Source organism: Balaenoptera acutorostrata, chromosome 13, assembly GCF_949987535.1.
Source record: "Balaenoptera acutorostrata chromosome 13, mBalAcu1.1, whole genome shotgun sequence".
Classification (NCBI taxonomy): domain Eukaryota; kingdom Metazoa; phylum Chordata; class Mammalia; order Artiodactyla; family Balaenopteridae; genus Balaenoptera; species Balaenoptera acutorostrata.
Window position 1 is genome coordinate 45,642,515 of NC_080076.1, and position 23,673 is coordinate 45,666,187.

A 23,673-nucleotide genomic window follows, 5' to 3' on the forward strand; every position below is an offset into this window, starting at 1 on the left:
TAAGAGATACAAAATTCATCTTCATCTTGCCTTTTAAATTTCAATGGAGTCCCTTGGAAGCAGAGCCAATAATAACTCCATGATGCTCAGCTTTACCTTGACTCAAACCAGGGTTTCTAAACCTCATCACGATTGACAGGAAGGGCAATCCTTTGCTGTGAGGGGCTGTCCTGTGCATTGTAGAATGTTGAGTGGCATCCCTGGCTTTGATCCACATCCTGGGCAATAGCACATCACAGTTGTGACAACCCCAAATGTCTTGACATTGTCAAATGTCCCCTGGGAGGCAAAATTGCTCCCGATTGAGAACTACTGGCCTAAATGAAAGTATATTTTCATGATAGATATTGCTGAAAGATGACAATTTAAAAAACATATGAGGTTTGGGGCTTCCCTGGTGGCGCAGTGGTTAAGAATCCGCCTGCCAATGGAGGGGACACGGGTTCGAGCCCTGGTCTGGGAAGATCCCACATGCCACGGAGCAAATGGGCCCGTGAACCACAATTACTGAGCCTGCGCATCTGGAGCCTGTGCTCCGCAACAAGAGAGGCCGCGATAGTGAGAGGCCCGCGCACCGCGATGAAGAGTGGCCCCCGCTAGCCACAGCTTGAGAAAGCCCGCGCACAGAAATGAAGACCCAACACAGCCATAAAAATAAATAAATAAATAAATATTTTAAAAAAATAAATAAATAAAAAAAATAAAAAACATATGAGGTTTAAAAGCATGAAAGGGTATTAGATGTAAAAAATTATCAAGATCCATGTTTAAGAACAGACACAGCAGATATTTTAATGAAAGCAATGGTCCTGCCATTCTTTATTTCTCACAATAATACATATTTACAGAAGAAAAGGAATTGTACATTTTAATTTCTGATCATTATACAGATTTATTTTTTGCAGTTGAATAATAAAAGGATGAATCTCTTAGTGACTTTTTAAAATAACTTCAATGTTACTTGAAGGTACCAATTATATGTTAAACGTGTTCAGTAACTGTTGTAAGCTCATTTGAAAACAAAGGACACTTAGCACCCAGTAAAAGTAATAAAGTAACATCATTAGAGCCAGGATCTTTTAGAAGATCTGACCTGGAACTATCTTCACTGTAGATTCCCAATCCAATTTCTCAATATACGTTTTAGAAACTTGGGTGAAAAAAATATGTAAAAGGAAAATCTCCATAGGTTTTTGTAGGATTAGAAGAATTTAGCTTTTAAAGAATAACATGTGAATCAGTTTTTCCCTCATAAGGCCTTGAAAAATTGGCATCTTGAGGTGCTATTAAAAAAAAGGAGTGAAATTTTTTGCTTAGTCAACAGCTTCAAATATTGGTTTTCATTTTTTAAGACAATGAATTATAAATTCCTTTTTTTAAAAAATTCCTTTTAATAAAAGTTTAAAGGCACAGTGAAACAATGAATAATAGTTGCACTTCACTATTTTAGAACTCAAAATAATTCAAAAGGCAAAATAATTCAGGTGGCCAGCACCTGGTTTGTCCCGTAGGGGGCAAAATTATCATAAGAGATATCCAGGGACAGGATGTAGAATTGCTGCACTGAGGTTTAACAGTGGCAGGTGACTTAAAGCTTTACTCAAAATACAGTTTTTAAGTTTTGAAGTTTTTTTCAAGTTTTACAGATTTAAAGATGCCTTTTGTATTGCTCTGAATTAACAAAAATTTATTTTCTGGATAGTGAGTACTAATACTCAGAAATATATTTTTTTATTTTTCCAGGACTATATTTTCAATCTAATGATTACCTCTTAAAAGTTCCTCTCCTTTTGCCCTTGTTGTCCAATAGGTTTTGCTTTATTGGTTGAGCCATCCAAACGGTAGGAAGAGAGGTGGTGAAACTAAAAATCTGTTCTTACTTGTTAGCAGCTGTGAAAAGCAAGCTTGAAACCAGTATCTAAAAGGGAGGAAATATGGCCCTCTAGATTTCACCCAGCTTTACGTTTTTCTAATTACCTTGCGATGGATGGCAGAATGGTAAGCAAGGCTTTTAAGAAGTAATGGATAATTTACTATAGAAAATTTTGGGGAACATGACTATGACTACATTTATGTGTAAGGAACAAAGAAGTTTATAGACGATTACAATTAAGAAGCTAACCACAACCGAGTAACATTTTATGCTCAGGAGTTGAAATCAAGCGTCTTCGTAGCTTCTTTGCTTGCCTTCAAGATGCAAATATTATTCTCAAGATGGAAATATTATTCTATGTCCTGGATTTGTCATTAGAGAGCCAAATATGAAAAACAGAGCCATCAGATAAGGAGTGGTAGCAAGCACTAAATATACAGGTATTTGAAGAACTTAGCTAAATGGGGGATAGAAGGGAGTATTGTATGTTACACCAATAGGTTCTCAAAAAAAGTTTTTTTTTGTTCTGGCCGCTCCATGCAGCTTGTGCAGGATCTTAGTTCCCCCCGTTCAGGGGTCAGACCCGGGCCCTGGGCAGTGAGAACACAGAGTCCTAACCACTGGACCGCCAGGGAATTCCTTAAAAATGTTGATATAGTACAACTTTAAAAAATAGGAGATTAGGGAGAACAAATGAAAAACATTTTTAATTGTACCAGCTATCATACTGGTGATGGTTTATTAGTATTATTATTCTGAGACTGTTGCATGCATAAAGTAGACGAAGGAAATGAATAATTGTGGGATATTCCCGTGTCCTTGAAGACCAGGATTCTCAGTAGAGAAAAGCAAAAGACACAAATGTAATAGAAAAGATTAGGCAAAAACCCTGTAGTACTTAATTTGATTTGCAAGTATCAAAATAAACTCATGAATGAAGTGTTTTATCTTAAAAAAAAGGATATTTCCTAGCTCTCTCCTAGAAACAAAGACCAGTATAGCCGCAATGAACTTAACAGTCACAATTACAGTTTTGAAGCACTATTTCTCACTGAAAGTAACCAGGCTCATTAAGAGAAATGGCGGATACCAGGTCTGGGGCAGGAAACATACAAGTTGAGCCTGGAATAGCCTGTCATATGAGACTACAAGGAAGCCATTAAAGACTGCTAGAGTAGTGTCAAAAGCACTCAGAGTCAACTTGATAAGGTTCCCAATGACCAAAGATAGGACAATTTGAGCTTTAATAAGGCAATATGTAAAATGGATTAAAGCCTATCAAATACATTTGAATCCATGAGTTCACAACACTTAAAAAAAGTGATCTACAGAGGATGATAGAAAACAAGTTTATTATCTTAAAAATTGGTAAATAAAGGGGAAAATTCAAGTTTATTTTCCCTTTCCTATATGAACTTGACCACTGGTTAACCAAATAGTAGATATGGGGAAACATCTCTTTATAAAAATGTTCCAACTAATAAATGAAAAAGAAATGATAGAATATTCTCCAACCCACAACAAATTAATGGATCTAGGCATTGAGTATCAATTTCAGCTGACATCACAAAAGAGAGAACCAGACATTCTGTGCCCTCTGTTGAAAGAATACACCATGATCTATGGTCTGGCCAAAAGGTTGAACCTGAGTCTGCTCAGATCTCTGGATCCATGTGTCAATATCCAGAAGATAGAAGAACATGCTGAATTGTGCCATGAGTATGCAATTAACAAAATATAGACAGTGGGAAATTTATAAAACCAGGTTCTTCAATAGGTAAATTTTAAGGAAAAGAAAGAAGGAGAAACCCAGAAATTAAAAACAGACATTAAGAGATATATTTAATAAAGTAATTTTAAATGGGTACGATTAAAAGCTAGTGTGTAGAGACACACACTTGGGGGATAAACTAAGAAAGAAATGCAAGGAAGTGAGTACTATTAAAATCAATGTCGTGTTTACTTTTGTGGGGTTGAGGAAGAGGTTTGTTAACTGTGACAGGACACATAGAAGACATCCAAGGTGACTGGCAGAGTTCTAAAAGAATGTTTCCTTATGAGAATGTAATAAGCTATACATTTTCTGTTTGGTTTTCAGTATTTCTGTTTATTTTATAATATTCCTAAAAGATAAAATTAAAAAAAAATCAAAGCCCTTAGGATTTTCCACTAAAAATTATGGATGTGACTACTTCTACTGTGAATATCAGCTGATGGTTCTTAAGAAGTTGCCTGTATTATAGAAATATTTCTAAATAATAAGCTACAAATATTTGAAAAATATAATATTAAATTCTTATGTGTGCAGTTATAAAAAGTCAAAGCATTAAGTATACATTCCTAACATGAAATTTATTTTATTACAGTATTATGTTATACAATTTGATTAAATGGACGTTGTCAACTGCCAAAACTTTCCTTTCCTACTCCATACAAGGTTATTCCTGTTATTCTATTAGCAGTTAGAACGTGAACTCTAGAAGAGATTTCACATTTCCTTGAATGACCACACTTTGTTTCACTCTCCATAGAACAAAGATTAGTTATTTTGACCAACCATGAGGAAAGTTATCAATATGTAGCATTACACACAGTGTCATCCGATTAGCAAATAAAGATCCCTCACCCACATACTCAGCCTTATGTTCTCTTCCATATATTAATGGCTGATGGAGACTTTTTTTGCTGTTAAGTGTCTGAGAAACTCAAGAATGTAAAACAGGCCTAAACCACCAAAATGAAAGCAGTTTTAAAATGCAGTATAACAATAAACATGGACAAACATACAACTGGGTTGTACACTTTTTTGCCCATCAAACATTGACAGTTTCCCTCCAATTCTTCAAGCAGCATCTTGAAAAAAATGGTGCAATTGTACGGTCTCCTTCCCTTTTCTTTTAATACAATTATGTGGTGTTCGAGTGATTCACATATTCCAGAAGTGACCGGTCTAAAACCCTTTGAATAAGAGCTTCCTCAATTATATTAAAATCCTACAATAAAGAAAAATAATTAGAAAAATAATTAGAAACATACAGAGATGACAGTTTTCAGAAATTGGAGGATGAGAGTTAAGACAATGCCTCATTTTGCAAAGTGAAGCCCTGAATTTAGTCCAAGTTTCTACAAAAACTCATAGAACCCAGGACTTTTGCTTTGGGGCTTGTACATTTTCTATTTCATTTTTACTGCCTATCAATCAACTAGCTACAGTCATAGTAAAATAGTTTTGATCTGGAATTTAAAGTTTTTATCTGATCTAACTAGTAGTTTTTAGTCAACAGTACAAATCCTGTCAGAGTGCTATGCTCCACGTAAACATGTAACAGTTAAGACATTCCCATAGATAAGACATGTAATAGTTAAGACACGTAAAGTTAAGACATTCCCATAGGACTCACCAATCCCAGCTGTACTACTGAATATCTAGTTTTGAAAAAAAAAAGGTTGAAAACAAAACGCTCTTTCTCCTTGCTTCCCTATGGTCAAAATGGAATTCAAAACTTTAGGTCAGCACATTCTATAAATAAAGCAAAAAGTATTAAGAGCCTCATCCTCTGCAGTCCATCTCCTCTTCGCCAATAAACTAAAAAAATGAAATAAAATCTTTACTGGAAGTCCACTCTAAAACATAAGAGCAAATAAATAAAATCCAAAGGAAAGCTATAAAGCACAGCAGAGCACAAGATTTGGACTCAATGCCAGGTTGTTCTGAGGCAATTTATTAACCTTTGAGCATCAGATATTTCATAGCTAAGTAAGGATAATGATATAGCACTCACTTCACAGAAGTTGCTGCAAGGAATAAAATGAGATAATTTGCATAAAATGCCTAGCATAATACTTGGTAGTTTAGGAAACAAAAAATCAAAACAAAGAACACTGTTTCAACCTCACTTCCACATCCAAGAATACGGTTTTGAGTGGGTGGAAAGTATTCTCATCAAAGTGGCTTCTTCCTGACCAGCCCTGGGTCATACTTTGAATGATCTTGAGAAGAATGGACTGAACATGAACAGCCAAGACAGGCGTGGAATCAACTTGGCTTTTAGAATGTCTTATGGAGCTAAGATAAAGAGGAACCCCTACGTGTTATGAAAAATGAGAACACATGGCTCTGTTGAGGGCTTGTGTGCCTTGGTGGCCAGAAAAGACATTATTTGAGAGACGGAGGAAAGAATACGAAGCCTCTGTAGTGTGGTTTGTTTGATTCTTCAAGTGGTCCTGATATTCCCATTTACCCTCTCCCCATCTCCAGTTTGCCTAACATCCGTGCCCTAACTGTGCAAATCACTCTACATGCGTTATCTCATTTAATTCCCACAAGAGCTTCTGGAAGCAGTATGTACTTTGCTCTCCTCACTTAACAAATGAACAAACAGAGGCTCCAATGTTAAATACCTTGCCTAAGGTCACACAGCTGTGACAGGGCTGTTACTGAAACCCAGGTCAGAATCCAGGTTCCCTGTGTTGAATCTGGATAATCATAGTGGGCAGATCAGAAAGCACGGAGAAAAATTTCCAATGACAGTCTTCAACAATTATTAAATTCCATCTTGAGATTGCATAAAAATAGTCAAAATCATGTGAAAATTATATGCAAATTCAAATTTAACCCTTAACATTTCATGTATTTAGATAAACGTGACACTAAAATGTACTGTTTCAGAGCATGGCTATGAGTGATTTTCCCGCCCGTGACAGGCAATACCCCTTTGCTGAAAGGGACTCTGGGGACAAAGCATCACTCTCACATGACAACACATAGAAAAAAGGTTATGTTAACCTTTTGCTTGTTATTACCATTTCTGATAACAGAAACTACGGTCGTAAGTATTAGAACTATTCATACTATACCAGATTTTTCTTTCATCTTAAAAAAAATCCTTAATATAATGAGATTGGCCATGAGTTGGTAGTTATTGACGGGTAGCTGATGGGTATACAGGGGTTCATTATATTATCCTGTCTACTTCTGTGTATGTTTAAAATTTTTTCATAATAAATTTTTTTAAAGTTTAAAAAAGTTCAATAAACACGAGAGTTGTGTTTTATAGAATTTAAATTAAAAATAGAGCCCGTGTGTCTCGCTACACTGATAATGTCATGTCTGTTACTAGCCATTCAGTGTATTATAAAATGAACGCAAATTCTCTGAGCCATTTCCTTACTGATATGATTTCCTCTCAGCTATATAAGTTTTTTACTTCATAAAAATTATAACTATTAACATATATTGGGAGGCACTAGAGTAGAAATTAAAATAATGTGAAAGTGAAATCTAGGTCTTTATACAATGGCTAATTATTTACATCACAAAGAAAATGATTTTGTCTAAGGCAGGTAACTACTTTACTATTAACAGTCAGTTTATAAAACAGCATGTTTTTATGATTTCCTACTTAATGCTAATACTTAACATTTTAGCTATACACACATTTTTTCCTCTACAATCTTACTCACTTGGATTAAGAAAGGTAAGCTAAACACAGCATAAAAACATAATGTAAAAGTAAGAAAATATACTTACTATGAAATCATCATAAAACAAAGTGTGACTGACTTGCAAATGTCTTATTAAGCTGCCATTGAAGTTGCTTGGATTCTCATTAGGTACTAAACGGCAAAGTGGACAGAACTGGAAATAAACAAGATCAAGAGTTCAAGGAAGAATTTTAAATAATCATTATTGTCAGAATTAAAAAATTAAATAACCACTCAACAAAATGAATTTTAGATTGGCCATACCTTGGTATTGTTTTAGAATTGTATAAATATTAAAGCAACATAAAGAAATAAAATTGCACTTATTTCTTCATATGCACATCTTGTATATAAAAGTGTATGTTTATCACTTTAAAAAAAATTAATTTATTTATTTTTGGCTGCATTGGGTCTTTATTGCTGAGCGCGGGGCTTTCTCTAGTTGTGGCGAGCAGGGGCTACTCTTTGTTGCGATGCGTGGGCTTCTCATTGCGGTGGCTTCTCTTGTTGCAGAGCACGGGCTCTAGGCACATGGGCTTCAGTAGTTGTGGCACGCAGGCTCAGTAGTTGTGGCTCACAGGCTCTAGAGCGCAGGCTCAGTAGTTGTGGCGCACGGGCTTAGTTGCTACGCGGCACGTGGGATCTTCCCGGACCAGGGCTCGAACGCGTGTCCCCTGCATTACCAGTCGGATTCTTAACCACCGCGCCACCAGGGAAGTCCCTATCACTTTATCATTTAAACAATATTACAGTCAGTAGGTGTGCCATAATTTAATTAGTTACCTACCTCTTGGAATACTGACGTTTTCTTGGTATGTGGCTATTCTATTATTACAAATTACAGTATCTATATTGTTTACTTTCGGGGGGATTATTTTCTTAGGATACATGACCATAAATGGAGATTAGAAGGTCAAAGTTATGAACTTCACAGTTCATAATATATATTACTCTATAGTTTTATACTGCCACCAGCAATACAGATTATAATACACCAGCATCAAATACTAATACCAGCATCAGGTATTAGTATTTATACATATTTTCCTAATTTAATAGCCATTAATGGCTCTCTAATAAAACTTTTTCATTTTGAAATATTTATAAGCTCACAAGAAATTGCAAAAATAATGCAGAGAGGTACCATGTCACAATCACCCAGCTTCCCCAAATGGTAACTTCTTACATAACTGTGGTACATTACCAAAACCAGGAAATTGGCAATTAACTAGACAACATCTGACTTAGATTTCACCATTTTTTGCATGAACTCATCTTTTGGGGGTGTGTACGTATAGTTCTATGAAATTTTATCACACATATAGAAATGCATGTAACTACCAACACAATCAGGATACAGAACTGTTCTCTCACTACAAAGAACTCCCTTGTGCTGCTCCTTAACTTCCTCTTCTCTCCCAAACCCTGGCAACCACCGATCTCTTCTCCAGAACTTTTGAGACTGGGTTTTTTTCACTAAGCATAATGGCCTTGGGATTCATCCAAATTGTTGTGTGCATCAATATAGTTCCTTCCTTTTTACTGCTGCATAGTATTCCATGGTATGGATGTACCACAGTTTATCCATTTACCTTTGAAGGACATTTGTTGTTTTGGGCTGCTACAAATAGATCTGCAATGAACATTTGTGCATAGATGTTTTGCGTAAACATATTTTCATTTTTCTAGGATTAATTTCTAGGAGTGTGATTGCTGGGTTAGTGTTACAGTTAACTTTGTAAAAAACTGCCAAACTACTTTGTTTGTAAATGGCTGGACCATTTTACATTCCCACAAGCAATGAGTGAATTATCTAGTTTTTCCTCATTCTCATCACCATTAGTTACTGTCAACATTTTTCTATTTTAGTTGTTTTCATAGGCATGTAGTGGTATCTCATCATGGTTTTAATTTGTAATTCTCAAATGGCTAATATAAGTGACTCTTTCTTTTAATATATACCACTTTATTACGTCTTAACATAGGTTTTTTTAAAATTGTATTTCTTCGTGTATTCATTTTTAAAAATGAGATGCAGAATCATTACTGACTGCCAAGTATATGTTAGGCAATAAATGAGGTGGTATTCTCATTTGATTCTCACAGAAACCCAGTGAACTATCATCTTTATTTTGTTGATGAACCCAATTTCAGAGAGGAAAAAAATTAGCTTAAATTTACACCACTTCAAGTATCAGAGCTGGAATCTAGGCCTCTACTAGACAATCCAATGTCCTTTTCATATTATAACAGTGTCTAATTTATCAGCTTGGATGATATTTTTCTCTAAATTTAAATGAGATCTTTACATAATTCTTTTCTTTCTTATTATTTTATGTGGGGGTGGGTCCCAGTTTCAATATGCTCAACTTCTATAAATAAGGTCCATTTTAAAATTTTGCTCTACTCGATTAATCTTAATGTCTTATTTTAAATAAAATTACATCATTTAAATTATTATTGCTTTATAATAATTAATGATTTCCTTATGTTCTAGCTATCTTGGTTAATTGACAACATGGCTATCCCAAAATAGCACTCAATCTACCCTGAGACCCCTACATAGTGAGAACAGAGCTAAGACCAAGAAATATTTTAATAATAGAAACAACCTAAGTGTCCATCAACAGATGAAGGGATAAAGAAGATATGGTATATATATATATATACACAGTGGAATACTATTCAGCCATAAAAAAGGAAATCTTGCCATTTGCAGCAACATGGATGGACTTGGAGGGTATTATGCTAAGGGAAATAAGTCAGTCAGAGAAAGACACATTCTGTATGATATCACTTATATGTGGAATCTAAAAAAATTACAACAGACTAGTGAATATAACAAAAAAGAAGCAGACTCACAGATATAGAGAACAAACTAGTGGTTACCAGTAGGGGAAGGGGAGGGGTAACATAGGGGTAGAGGATTAAGAGGTAGGGGATTAAGGGGTACAAACTATTATATATAAAATAAGCTACAAGGATATATTATACAACATATATCCCATATATTGGGATTATGGTCAATATTTTATAATAATTATAAATGGAGTATAACCTTTAAAACTTGTGGATCACTATATTGTATACCTACACCTGTAACTTATATAATATTGTACATCATCTGTACTTCAATTGAAAAAAAAAAGGATGTTGGCCTCACCTCGGCATGGACCTTATATGACAGTGAACGCAATGGGTAAATAACAGCCACCATATTAGAAGCTACCACTAACCTCAATCCTTTGGAGCATCTATTACAATGGACACCCAGCTCTATCTGCGGTTTCAATTAACTCTCACAGCAACTCAGCCAATTACAGGGCACTTTCTATATAATGGTAAATACCATTTGGGGAAGAAATTAAAGATAACGGAATCCAATGCCAAAAGAGACATGCACTGAAAATAATTATAGACAAATATGCAACCAAACTTAAGGTACCAGATGGCACATGTAATTTAATAGGAGCTTGGAAGCATATCTAAGGAAGATTTTCTCCTTCTAACACGTTTATGCACATACGCTCCCACTGCCCAGTCCAGCCACAGATATTCTGAATCCCCACGGAAATAAACTGCTGTGGAGTTGAGGGCTCAGGCTCTTGTCACTACAGCTTTTAATTCCAAACCAACTGAAGTCCTGTCCCCTTCCCATAAGGAATGAACCTCAGGATCAAGGCAGAAAATAAGACTACCTTTGAACCTGTGTGAATGGAAATATGATTTTTTAAATATCCTATTTTTCATATCACTACATCCTACTATGTGCTAGGTTCTCTGCCAAGAGCTGGGCATGCAGGGCTGAACAAAGAAATTAAGTTCTATGGCTTCATGAACCTAATAATTTGGAGGGAGAGACAGACACAAATACACAATTAACGAATTGTGATAAATGAGAAAAAAGAGGGGAGAAAAGCAAGAGCGGAAATTAATTTGGGTGTCAGAGAAGTGAATTTTAAGTTGAGTTCTAAAGGATAAATAAGAACCAACCAGTGGGGACTTCCTTAGCGGTCCAGTGGTTAAGACTCCACGCTTCCACTGCAGGGGGCGCAGGTTCAATCCCTGGTTGGGGAACTAAGATCCCACATGCCGGGCAGAGTGGGGAGGGGCAGGAAGCACACACAAAAAAGAACCAACCAGTGAAAGAAAACACTGGAAAGACAGAAGAGCCAGAAAGTGTGGTTCTTGCTGAAACGTCTTCCCTTTATAAGATAAAATATTAACTTTCTCTCAAGAGTGGTCTCATAATTCAATCTGAAGCATGCTATGTGTGTCATTTGCCTTTTTTGAGTCCAATATTCCATAGATATAATTTTTCAAAAAAAGAAAAAGAAAACATGGCAGAATATAATTACTGTGTGACAAAAAGGAGCTGTTCTGAAGATTGCACATGAGAAGAGTCAAAATTCCTTGATGTTCATAACCTACTACCCCTGTTTGCTTGAGCAACTCAGAAAGAAAATATTAGTTGCTTGTGGTTTCATCTCTGAATTATCTAATTCTATCTGGAAGGCAGAATCGTTAGCCCAAATCTCTAACTGCCCTGAAACTTCTTATACCTGGTAAGTCAGATGATGTCACTGATCTTATCTGAAGGCAAACCCAGCAATTCAGTCCTTTAGAGCAATAATTCCTTGTTAACTTCCACACCAATCCAGAAGCAGCCTTGGACTCAGCCCTCCTCATCCAAGGATTCCACCGGGTGTTTTCACCTACGTGCCCCCAGAGGATCCCTAAGCACGTGACCCCAGCCCTGCCACAGTATCTGCATCCAGCCTTTTCCTAACCACAGGGTTTTTCCGGACTTCTAGTGGCACTAGATGCTTCAGAGTGCATGTGTCTTAAGCTTTTACACTTAAGCACGGAACACTAACACAGGAAACCTGAAGGTTTTCTGTTCCAGAGACCGCTTTTACACAGCCCTGGTGTATTACAGAACCATGGCTTTTCTGAGCAATCTGTTTCTGCCTGAAGGCCTTGATAGCATCCTGGTCTTGTGGTAAAATTTACTTCACCTCCTCCACCTCTCCCAGCTTGGGTTCCCCAACTGTGAGAGTACATGGCTTCCTCTGAGAAATCTGCCCTAGCCTTCATTTGATATAGCTGCAAAAATGGTAGTAACCCGGCATCATCACCTGACTCATTTACCCTGTGAAAAAGGCATCATCCTTATCATCATCTCCATTTTACAAATGATGAAACAGAGGCAAAGAGGTTAATGGGATTTTCTGCGATTTGCACGAAAGCTTATCTCCTCCGAAGCCTAGGCTTTCCTCCCCCCGCCCCAGGGCATTGCTGTTCAATAGAAATGTAACAGAAGCCACACACATAATTTTATTTTTTGAGTAGCCACATTACAAAAACTAAAAGGAAACAGGTGGGATTAATTTTAATAATATGTTGTATATAACTCCAGATATACAAATTATTATTATTATTTTTAATAGAACTTTATTGGAGTATAATCGCTTCACAATACCGTGTGAGTTTCTGTTGCACAACAAAGTGAATCAGCCATATGCATACACGTGTCCCCATATCCCCTCCCTCTTGAGCCTCTCTCCACCCTCCCTATCGCACCCCTCTAGGTCATGGCAAAGCACTGAGCCGATCTTCCTGTGCTATGCTGCTGCTTCCCAACTGCCAACTATTTTACATTCGGAAGTGTATATATGTTGATGCTACTCTCAATTTGCCCCAGCAAAGCCTAGGCATTTTAACTACTAACTTCCACGATTCCTGGTTTATCTCTGTCCTTATGTCGGCTTTCTTCAGTGACCTCTATGACCTCTGAATCATAGAAGACCCAGCTTCCATGGGCCGCCTTCAATCTGATGGCCAAACTGAGCGGCACGTGGACTGGATTTCTGCGGAGCAGGTACACAGTACCAATGGATGGACAAATATGGGGCCTGCCCTGGAGGGGTGCTGTAATGCAGCCCATGGTCCAGAGTGCCTAGTGTTCCTCCAGCCAGAGCAGCACCCCGGCACTACTGGTCAGGGCTCAGACTGTGTCGATGATACCTCCTTCATAGGGTTGCTAGGAGAAGGCAAAGAGGCACCCAGAACTCAGTAAATGGTAGTCACTATTATGCCATCCTAATGCTTTCTTCAAGCTTCCTCTAGGACGGTTCCCCAGGGACCTATCATAAAACACCTCCTTAGCCCAGTTCCTCCCACAGAGCAAGTTGAGCAGGAAAAGCCCATGACACCCTCCTCTGCTGCCCCAACACATATCAAGCTCTTAGCTAGCCATTCCAAGAACCAAACCTCTGGGCCATTAGGATGAATAACAAATTCCTTTGACTGTGCTGTGGGAGAACTTTTATCTTGAATTTGCTAGTGGAGCACAGTGTTTATGCCCTGGAGCTAGACTACTGGGTTCAAACTGTAGCTCTGCTTATTTACCAGCTATGAGACTTACCTCGTAAGACTTAACCTCTCTGAGCCTCAGTGTATCATTTGTAAAATGGGTATAAGAATCATATCTAGGGCTTCCCTGGTGGCGCAGTGGTTGAGAATCTGCCTGCCAGTGCAGGGGACACGGGTTCGAGCCCTGGTCTGGGAAGATCCCACATGCCGCGGAGCAACTGGGCCCGTGAGCCACAATTACTGAGCCTGCGCGTCTGGAGCCTGTGCTCCGCAACAAGAGAGGCCGCAATAGTGAGAGGCCCGCGCACCGCGATGAAGAGTGGCCCCCACTCGCCACAGCTGGAGAGAGCCCTCGCACAGAAACGAAGACCCAACACAGCCGAAAATAAATAAATAAATAAATACTTAAAAAAAAAAATCATATCTACCTCATAGGATTGTCGTAAGGGCTATCTAGCTATCTCTCCATCAATCACCTATCTAATATACTTACATTTCAACTTCATCCACTTTCCAAAAGGATTTTATGGAAAAAAAAAAATAAACCTTAAAACAAATGAAAAAAACCCCAAACTCATATATATGAAAAACACACATACACATATATACACATGTACACATATACAACATAAAACTAAAATAAAATTCAAAAAACTCTTCAAGGTATCATTTTACATCTGTTAAGCCTGGATAATTTAAAAATAAGTGTATGCATAATTTATCCCTTATAAGTACAACGTTCAAAAGTCCATACATTTGTGTTCATACCATCATTTTATAATTTCTTTCCATATAAGAATAGTCTCTACTCTGATTCTGTTGATCATATTTTGTCCTTTTTCTCTGAGTTAGAAATACGCTACAGGATATTACTGTGTAAAAAACTCTCTTATTGGGTAATTCAAGACACTCTCCTAAATCAAAAAAAAAATTTTTTTTTTTAAATAAATAAATGTACCCAATCTTGGCCAGGTTAAGGTGAAAGTGGTTTACTCATAAATTGCTGACACAAATAAAAATTGACTCAAACTTTTTAGAACACATTTCAAGAGTTAATAAAAACTTGCACTCTTGGTCTCAGAAATATCAATCTAAGGAATCTCCTCTTAGGAAAAAAGTGCTGTAGAAGGAAAAGTTTAAATGTACAAGAATGTGAATTCAAATCCTAAAAATCGTCACCAATGCAAATGTTCTAAAATAGTAAAATGGCTAAGTAAATGATGATGTATCCATCACCACCCTGCCTTACCTCTCAACTATACAAAAATGAAAATTATAAGGGGAACTCCCTGGCGGTCCAGTGGTTAAGACTCCACGTTTTCTAATGTGTACCAAATTTAGAGAGTGCAGAAATGTATAGTAACACAAATCCTCACCACAGGTCTCCTTTCTGATCTGTGATGAGTAATGCAATGATCCAGCAAGCTGTCTTCATCCAATTCCTTCTGACAAAATGGACATACACACCTGGAAATTACATAGAATACAAACATTACTGAAATTGTTGATAATTAGACAGTAGTCACTTAACTAGAGGTAAAAAACAGAATGTAAGTGGATCTAGTTTCTAGTCCTCATTCTTTCTGAGTTGATGTTCTTTTTCCAATCCTGATAATAATCTTGGTGCCTAAATTTCTTCTCATGAGAAATGTAAATGTGTAACCTCACAGGGGCAGGATAGAGAATCAGTTATAGTGCACTTGAAGCACTTTATTTGCTTTGGAAGAGAAGTACAATCTGAGCACCTCATTAACTGAGAAACAGAGGAACAAACCACCCAGCTGTGCCTAGGTTACTTCTTCTGTCCCTTTTACTTCCTCCCTTTCCTAAATCAGGTAACATCTGAATGGGGTGTTACTTTGTTCTCCAACTAGCATATGTAACAACACTGGCATATATAACTACAGGTGTCAACTCACAGTATTAGCATCCAGTGAAGAATGGAAAACGGCCTGCAACTACCTTGTTACATCCTTATGCACACCTAGGCGTATCTGTCCCTCACATCTGTGCTGTCCAACGGACTAGTCATTCGGTATGTGTCTACTGGGCTAGTCCAAACTGAGATATGCTGGAAGTATAAAACACACACTCAATTTTGAAGGCTCTATATATACATAAAAAAGTAAAATATCACAATAATTTATATATTGATTACATGTTCAAAGAATAAGACTTTGGCTATATTCAGTTAAATAAAATATATTACAAATTAATTTCATTTGTTTCTTTTTACATTTTTGAGTATGGCTATTAGAGAATTTAAAATTACATATGTGCTCTGCATTATATTTCCATTGCACAGTGCTGCCTTAAATTCTTAGGGACAATATGGAGGCTTGGAATTTTTTGCTCACTTTCCATTGTAGATAGAACTTCCTGTTCCCCAAGACTTGTATTCTGGACAAGCTCCCTGCATAAGAATTTTTAAAATTTGAATTATGTAGTAAGTTCTTCCATAAAGCAAAGATTTCTATCTTAAATGCAAATATTAATCTATCCTGTAATACTGATTAATCAACAACCCTTCTCATATTATGTTATTTCAATTCTTTATTATTTCATTCTAACTAGCAGGAGAAATTAGTATTTAAATTAGGTTTAGTATATTTTAAAATTTTCATAAAGCCTATTAACCTTACAATCAAACCACACAGAATTCATACTCTGCCTAGAGCTAAAATACTCACAATTTAACAGAATGGTATAATCCTATAATAAAAGGTACATTTGCAAAGTAATCTCTAGTAAAACGAGAGGAATGGGGTGATCGTTTAGACTTTTGGGTTAGGAAATTTAAGTTATATTTTGAGTAGTATATTTTCTTTTTTTAAACATTTTTATTTAAGTACAGTTGATTTACAATGTTGTATTAGTTTCAGGTGCACAGCACAGTGATTCAGTTATATATATATATATATATATATATATATATATATATATATATATACATACATACATACATATATATCTCATACATATATATTCTTTTTCAGATTCTTTTCCCTTATAGGTTATTACAAAATATTGGGTATCTATCCCTGGGCTATACATGCGTTTTCTTAAAATAAGCAGAACTAACATTTATCTTCAGGAGAAAAGAAGAAATTATACTGAATACCTCTTTGGATAGCTGCGTTCATAAGAAGATTTAATGGTTTCAAAACCATCATCCCTATGCAGGAGAACACAAATCATTTCTTTATTTCTTTAGCAGAGGCAGATGCCAAACTTTTTAATTCCTCTGCCCATCAGGAGAGTAATAACCCAGATTTCTTTCTTTCTTTTTTTTTTTAAGAAAAAATAATTAATGATCAATATCCTCCATTACACCTACTAGCCACCTCCATCCTTCCTCCAGCCCCATATAAGATTACCCAGCAAAGAGGTATAGGATTCAGAATGCCTGCCCCACGCCTGTTCTTTCTTTTTAGAATACATACTGAGATGTCACTTCGTCCCTTCTAAAGAGAAACCAGCAAAATGAGAGAGAATGAGCTTGGGAACTGAGAGGAGGTGATGGAAAAGTAAAGACAACAACCTCTAAACCATCATCTACTTCAGGACTCTATTAGTCACAAAATAAATCCTAGCAGAAATTGAACAGTTCTGCTTTCTATTTTTGTATCTTCTTCCATATAAACTTGTCTGAGGAAGTTTCCACAATCTCTCCAGTGTTCAGTTGGTTCTCCCCATACAAAGTTTTGAAAGCAGAGAGAACAAAATTCTTTTGTAATTATTCCCATTAACAAATGATTACCAATAATAGGTATTATGATTAGAAGCCAAAACGTAACTACATACATACTTTCAGCACAAAAATGTTAAGCTTTCTGGCTCATTAAGTTCTTTATAAGCATATCAAATTTAGCATTAAACTAAATTGTACTGAAACAAACCTTGTTGCTGTCTCTCCAAGTTCTTGTAGTGGTCCATACTTATCTATGTACTTCTGACATGTTCTTATGTGTGCCCTCATTTCACTGAGGCAAACCTATATAAAAGCAGATTAAAATAAGCTCACTGTTGAAAAGGGGCTCATTTCAGTCAATGAAGTCTTTTGTGACCCAGCTTTATTGCTTTCCTTATTTCAAATAAGGTCATAGTGTGGGGTCAGTTGATTAAAAGGATGCAATCATGATAATAGTACAACCAATTTAAGGCATTATCAAGAATAACACTATTTTAAGTAGTTTTTTTTTTTGGCCACGTCGTGAGGCATGTGGGATCTTTGTTCCCCGACCAGGGATTGAACCCGCACCCCCTGCATTGGGAGCGCGGAGTCTTAAACACTGGACTGGCAGGGAAGTCCCCAAAAAAACCACTATTTTAAAATTTTCTTACAACTAGAAGACCCAAAAGCTGAGTTCTTGAATTTGGTTCTTCTAGAAAGTATATGTTTTTTAAAGTGGAAAGATGTATATTAAATCAAATTTACTTTTTTGGGATACTATTACCTAAATCAGTGATGGAAAGAAGGAAGTAAGGAAGAAAAAGGGGAGGGGAAAAAGAGCAAAAGGAAGGAAAGGAAAAAAAGTAAAAAGAGAGATAGAAAGAAAGAAAAACAAAGAGAGGTAAAAAGAATAAATAGATGGATTTTAGAGATGTCCAGAGTAAGTAAAAAGAAACCCTGTGCTTCAGGGAAAGATATAAATACCATGGCTTTAGAATACATCCAGTAGTATTACATGAATTCACAATATACAGTATACTTAATGGCCCCATTAAGAGCAAACATAAAGGACAGCTACTGCAGTCCATTTTTATCAAGGCAGAATAAAGAGCCCTTGTCCTTCCAGACATACATTCAGATTTCCTAACCATGAGGGATCTGTTGCTAAATAACACATACTCTACTAAATGTGTCATTAGAAACTCTGATAAGATCTTGTGCTAAAGGAAGCTCTGTACAGCTGTAAGGTGGCCGACCCACCCTGCTTCATTTTGCCCAAGCTACGGAAGTTAAACCTCAGACATGAAATCTACCATGTCAAGAAAACAGTTATAACTGTCACAAAAGACAAAAATAAAAGCAAATGGGGGGCTTCCCTGGTTGCACAGTGGTTAAGAATCCACCTGCCAATTCAGGGGACACGGGTTCGATCCCTGGTCTGGGAAGATCCCACATGCCGCGGAGCATCTAAGCCCATGTGCCACAACTACTGAGCCTGCACTCTAGAGCCTGCGAGCCACAACTACTGAGCCCGCACACCGCAACAAAGAGTAGCCCCCGCTCGCCGCAACTAGAGAAAGCCCGCACACAGCAATGAAGACCCAATGCAGCCAAAAATAAATAAATAAAATAAATAAATTAAAAAAAAAAAGCAAATGGAAAAGAAAGAACAAATCCTTGCTTTATAACTATCCATCTAAAAAGATGTAAAAGCTAGGACCGATCTAGACATCTGTCTTAAAACAAACTGTTTGGGACTTCCCTGGTGGTGCAGTGGTTAAGAATCCGCCTGCCAAGGCAGGGAACACAGGTCTGGGAAGATCCCGTGTGCCACGGAGCAGCTAAGCCCGTGCACCACAACTGTTGAGCCTGCACCCTAGAGCCCATGTGCCACAACTACTGAAGCCCGCGTGCCTAGAGCCCTTGTCCCACAACAAGAGAAGCCACTGCAATGAGAAGCCCATGCACCGCAACGAAGAGTAGCCCCCACTCGCCGCAACTAGAGAAAGCCCACGCACAGCAACGAAGACCCAACGCAGCCAAAAACAAATAATTAATTAAAAAAAAAAAAAAAAAACGACAGATTGTTTTACAACTTTTAACATCCAACTTTGCACATCAGTGCTCTCTCATCTCCTTATGACTTTTGTTAAAAGTTTCTTTCTTCTTCTTTATATTCCTTGATCAACAAAGAGACACGTTCCTCACATAAATTAGCAATCTGGGGACTATGCCCTGACAGATGAATTGATAAATTCATAGAGCGTCTACCCCAGACACAAAACTGTGAAAGCCATGGTCAGAGGTGGCAGAAGGAGCACAAGCCACTGAGCTTGCACTAAAGGTGCTTATCATCTAATGGAGGAAAAACAAACAAACAAAAGATGTGAAGACAAGCAGACAGGAAACCATTTGATACTGGGGACTGGAATACTAAAGCCAGGCTCGTGGAAGGGAGGTAGGGAGGACTCTGAACAGTAAGAAGAGTTGAAAATGTCTGTAGAAGGAATGGCGGTATTCCTGACAAGAGGAACAGATACAAGAAATACCTCAAAGGAAAGATCAAAATACTTGTGAATAATCAGAAATGCAGCGGGGTGAGAAAAGGAAGGGGATCTCCACCCAGGATAACTGAGAGAATGCTCTTGCTTCTGACAGGTACCAAAGATGGGATAAAGAACTGGAAGACAAAATAATACGCGGAGTTTGATTTTGTGCATGTTGAATTTTAAATGATGGCAAAATATCAAAGTAAAAATAATCAGTAATGATATTAAGAATGTGAAAAGCTATTGATTTTGAGCACTTACTATGTTCCACAGTGCTAAAAGCCACTTACGTTTTGTTGTTTACCTTTACAACCACCCTGTGACACGAGCATTACCTTTTCCCTCAATTTAAAAGAGTCAAACAAAAACTTAGATTAATAACTTGCCCCAAATCACAAAGAGTAAGGGAGAGAATTAGTGTTTAATCCCAGCATGTCTGACTCCAAAGACCATGCATGGATTCCGTAATCAGGCAGCCACGAATAGATTTTTGAGTCTTACAAAAATATTCAAAAATGCATTGAGCATTTATTATGTGCCAGTCACTCTTCAAAGTGCTGGGTATACAGCTGTCAATAAAACAGTCATGGTCCTTACCCTCATGGAATCTTGTGGGGATAATGGATAATGGACATTAAATTTAAAAAAATCACAAAAGCATAATTACAAATGGTGATAAGTGCTACGAAGAGAAAGCACAGACTGCTAAGAGAAAGTGTAACAGGCTATATTTTAGATGAACAATCAAGAAAGGTTCTCCAGAGAAATTCAGATCTTCAGTACACGATCTCTCTTTTGATCTCTAGACAGGTAATACCTAAATATCCTTCCGTTAGCAGTTCAAATTTAATGTATCTAAGACTTAACTTTGTGGATTCTTCTCTAAATTTGCTTGCCACATTAGCACCTTCACCTACTCATCTCAGAAACTTGGGGAACATTTTGATACCTCACTGTCACTCACCTCCACATCCAGTTAATTATCAATTTCCTTCAATCCCTCTCCAGAATACACCTTGAAACAACTTCTTATTCCATACCTAATGCTATTACCCTAACCCAGCTTCCTTAACACCTACCCTAAAATCCACTAAATTGGCTTCACCAATCCTGCTTTTGCCCCCTCCAAACCATTTTCCACTCACATGCTAGAGTGATATCTTAAAAATATAAACCTGATCAAAAGCTTATACTTTTTCTATGACTCACTACTGCATTTAAGATAAAATCTAGAATCTTTGTCACAGCTTCTAAGACCTCACATGATCTAACCAGGCTAGCATAGTAACAACAGAGGAAAACTGCAACAAGGAGGAAGTGGTCAACAGAGATAAATACTGCAAAGCCCAGAACAGTAGAGGTGGAATTATGCCACTGGAATTGAAAATAAAGCTATTCATTGGGTGGGCTGCAACAGCATAGCAGGAATGGAGGCCACATAATAGGGGGTCATGGGAGTAATGGGAAGAGAGGAAATGGAGGTGGTCAATGAAAGCATTTGTTTGAAAAATTAAGTGATGGTGGGCATCAGTGACTGCTGTCCAGCAGCCCATACATAGGAAACCAGAGGAAAGGAAGAGGAGAGGCTGAGACAATAAACTTTGGAAAGTCGGGGTAGGATGAGGTCAAAGGCATAGGTGAAATGACTGGCTGCAAAACAATTTTCTCAGAGTTCTAAGCCAGTAACTATGAGCAAAGGCAGGCTCACATACCAGGGTGTCACACTCGGTGCAATTCTGGAACTCGGATTTCATTTTCTTGGCTACATCAGTTGCTGGAACTCCTTCAGAAGGAAGATATGCCCGGCAGTAAGGACAGGTCCACTTATTGTTCTTGAGACTGGTAGCAATGCAAGAACGGCAGAAGCTACAGGACACAAACCAAGAATACATCACTTTCCTTAACAGTATAAAGGAGCCACCACTAGGTGTTCATTTATGGAAACTGTATTTTAATGACACCTTGTACACTAAGAGCTGTTCTGCCAAACGAAAGCTCCATCTGCATCCTACAGCTGCTGGGGAGTCTCTGACCTTCCCTGCAAGACCTCCCTGGGGCCACACGTTCTCACCACGTGTGCTGCACGCATTTAAACAGAAGATGACAGACAAAGCGGTGAAACAGTCTTCCTATAAACAGAATGAAAACTATAACTCAAATATTGCCAGCCATAAAAAAAGAATGAAATAATGCCATTTCAGCAACATGGATGGACCTAGAGATGATCATACTAAGTGAAGTAAGTCAGAGAAAGACAAATATCACATGGTATCACTTATATGTAGAATCTAAAAAAATGATACAAATAAATTATTTACAAAACAGAAACAGACTCACAGACATAGAAAATAAACTTATGATTACCAAAGGGGAAAGGGGGAGGGAGGGACAAATTAGGAGTTTGGGATTAGCAGATACATACTACTATATATAAAATACATAAACAACAAGGACCAACTGTATAACACAGGGAACTATATTCAATATCTTAATAACCTATAATGGAAAAGAATCTGAAAAAGAATATATCTATATCTATATCTAAGTGTGTGTATAAATGAGTCACTTTCCTGGATACTTGAAACTAACACAACACTGTATATCAGCTACACTTCAAAAAACCCCCTATAACTCAAAGGATATCTAACGTGTTCTTTCTTTTCTTTAATCCTATTTTATCTTAAAATCTGTGGGGCTGGGGGGAATAGGTCTTTGCTCTGTGAGATTCTATGTGTTAGATAAGAAAATAGCAGCAAGTTGAGGAGGTAAAAATACGAAACACGTTAAAGTCTTCATAAAATAATTTTAAACTCATCCTCAGATGCAGGAAATTATCTAATCAAAACTACCACTTTAGGAATGTCCTCCACGTCAATAGATATATTCTCTGTTTACTTAAAGATGATCATGATAAAATCTTAACACAGTCAACGGAATTCACAGAAAATCTTGACCTATCTATGGGAGCTGCTGAAGGCTACACGTGCACAGAAGTAAAAGTGAGCATTTCAATAGGTTATACACATTAGCATGAGCTGACAGCTCTTAACTCAGCATGTAATATATATTTGCGAATATTTACACACAGCAAAAGTTAAACTGTTTAAGTAAACTATACATACTGAAAAGTTCATATATTATAGGTATACATACAGCTGAATGAAGTTTCACAAACAAAATTCCTAGTATATTAGCCATTACTGATTCTTTTTTTTTTTTTTTTTTTAAAGGATTTTCTTATTTATTTATTTATTTATTTATTTATTTATTTTTGGCTGTGTTGGGTCTTCGGTTCGTGCGAGGGCTTTCTCCAGTTGCGGCAAGCGGGGGCCACTCTTCATCGCGGTGCGGGGACCGCTCTTCATCGCGGTGCGCGGGCCTTTCTCTATCGCGGCCCCTCCCGTCGCGGGGCACAGGCTCCAGACGCGCAGGCTCAGCAATTGTGGCTCACGGGCCCAGCTGCTCCGCGGCATGTGGGATCTTCCCAGACCAGGGCTCGAACCCGTGTCCCCTGCATTAGCAGGCAGACTCTCAACCACTGCGCCACCAGGGAAGCCCTCTTTTTTTTTTTAAAATTAATTTATTTTCGTTTCTAGCTGCGTTGGGTCTTCGTTGCTGCACGCGGATTTTTCTCTAGTTGCGGCGAGCAGGGGCTACTCTTCTTTGCGGTGCGAGGGCTTCTCATTGGGTGGCTTCTCTTGTTGCAGAGCACGGGCCCT

General features: G+C 37.5%; 1 protein-coding gene across 7 annotated transcripts in view; it reads right to left on the minus strand.

Annotated features, from left to right (window-relative positions):
• The window catches only part of RNF125 (ring finger protein 125), a 53,062-nt gene that overhangs the window by 11,017 nt on the left and 18,372 nt on the right, over nt 1-23,673 (minus strand). For 5 of the 7 annotated variants that reach the window (XR_449740.2, XM_007167043.2, XM_007167042.3 and 2 more), the window contains exons 2-5: nt 21,667-21,820; nt 17,632-17,726; nt 15,109-15,199; nt 7,404-7,511 (exon numbers count right to left, since the gene is read on the minus strand). Coding sequence is in view for 6 of the 7 variants with exons in the window: in XM_007167043.2 (XP_007167105.2) it covers nt 7,404-7,511; nt 15,109-15,199; nt 17,632-17,726; nt 21,667-21,820 (448 nt within the window). In the remaining variant the exon portion in view is untranslated. The other 2 variants (XM_007167041.3, XM_057527103.1) reach the window with 2 other exon arrangements.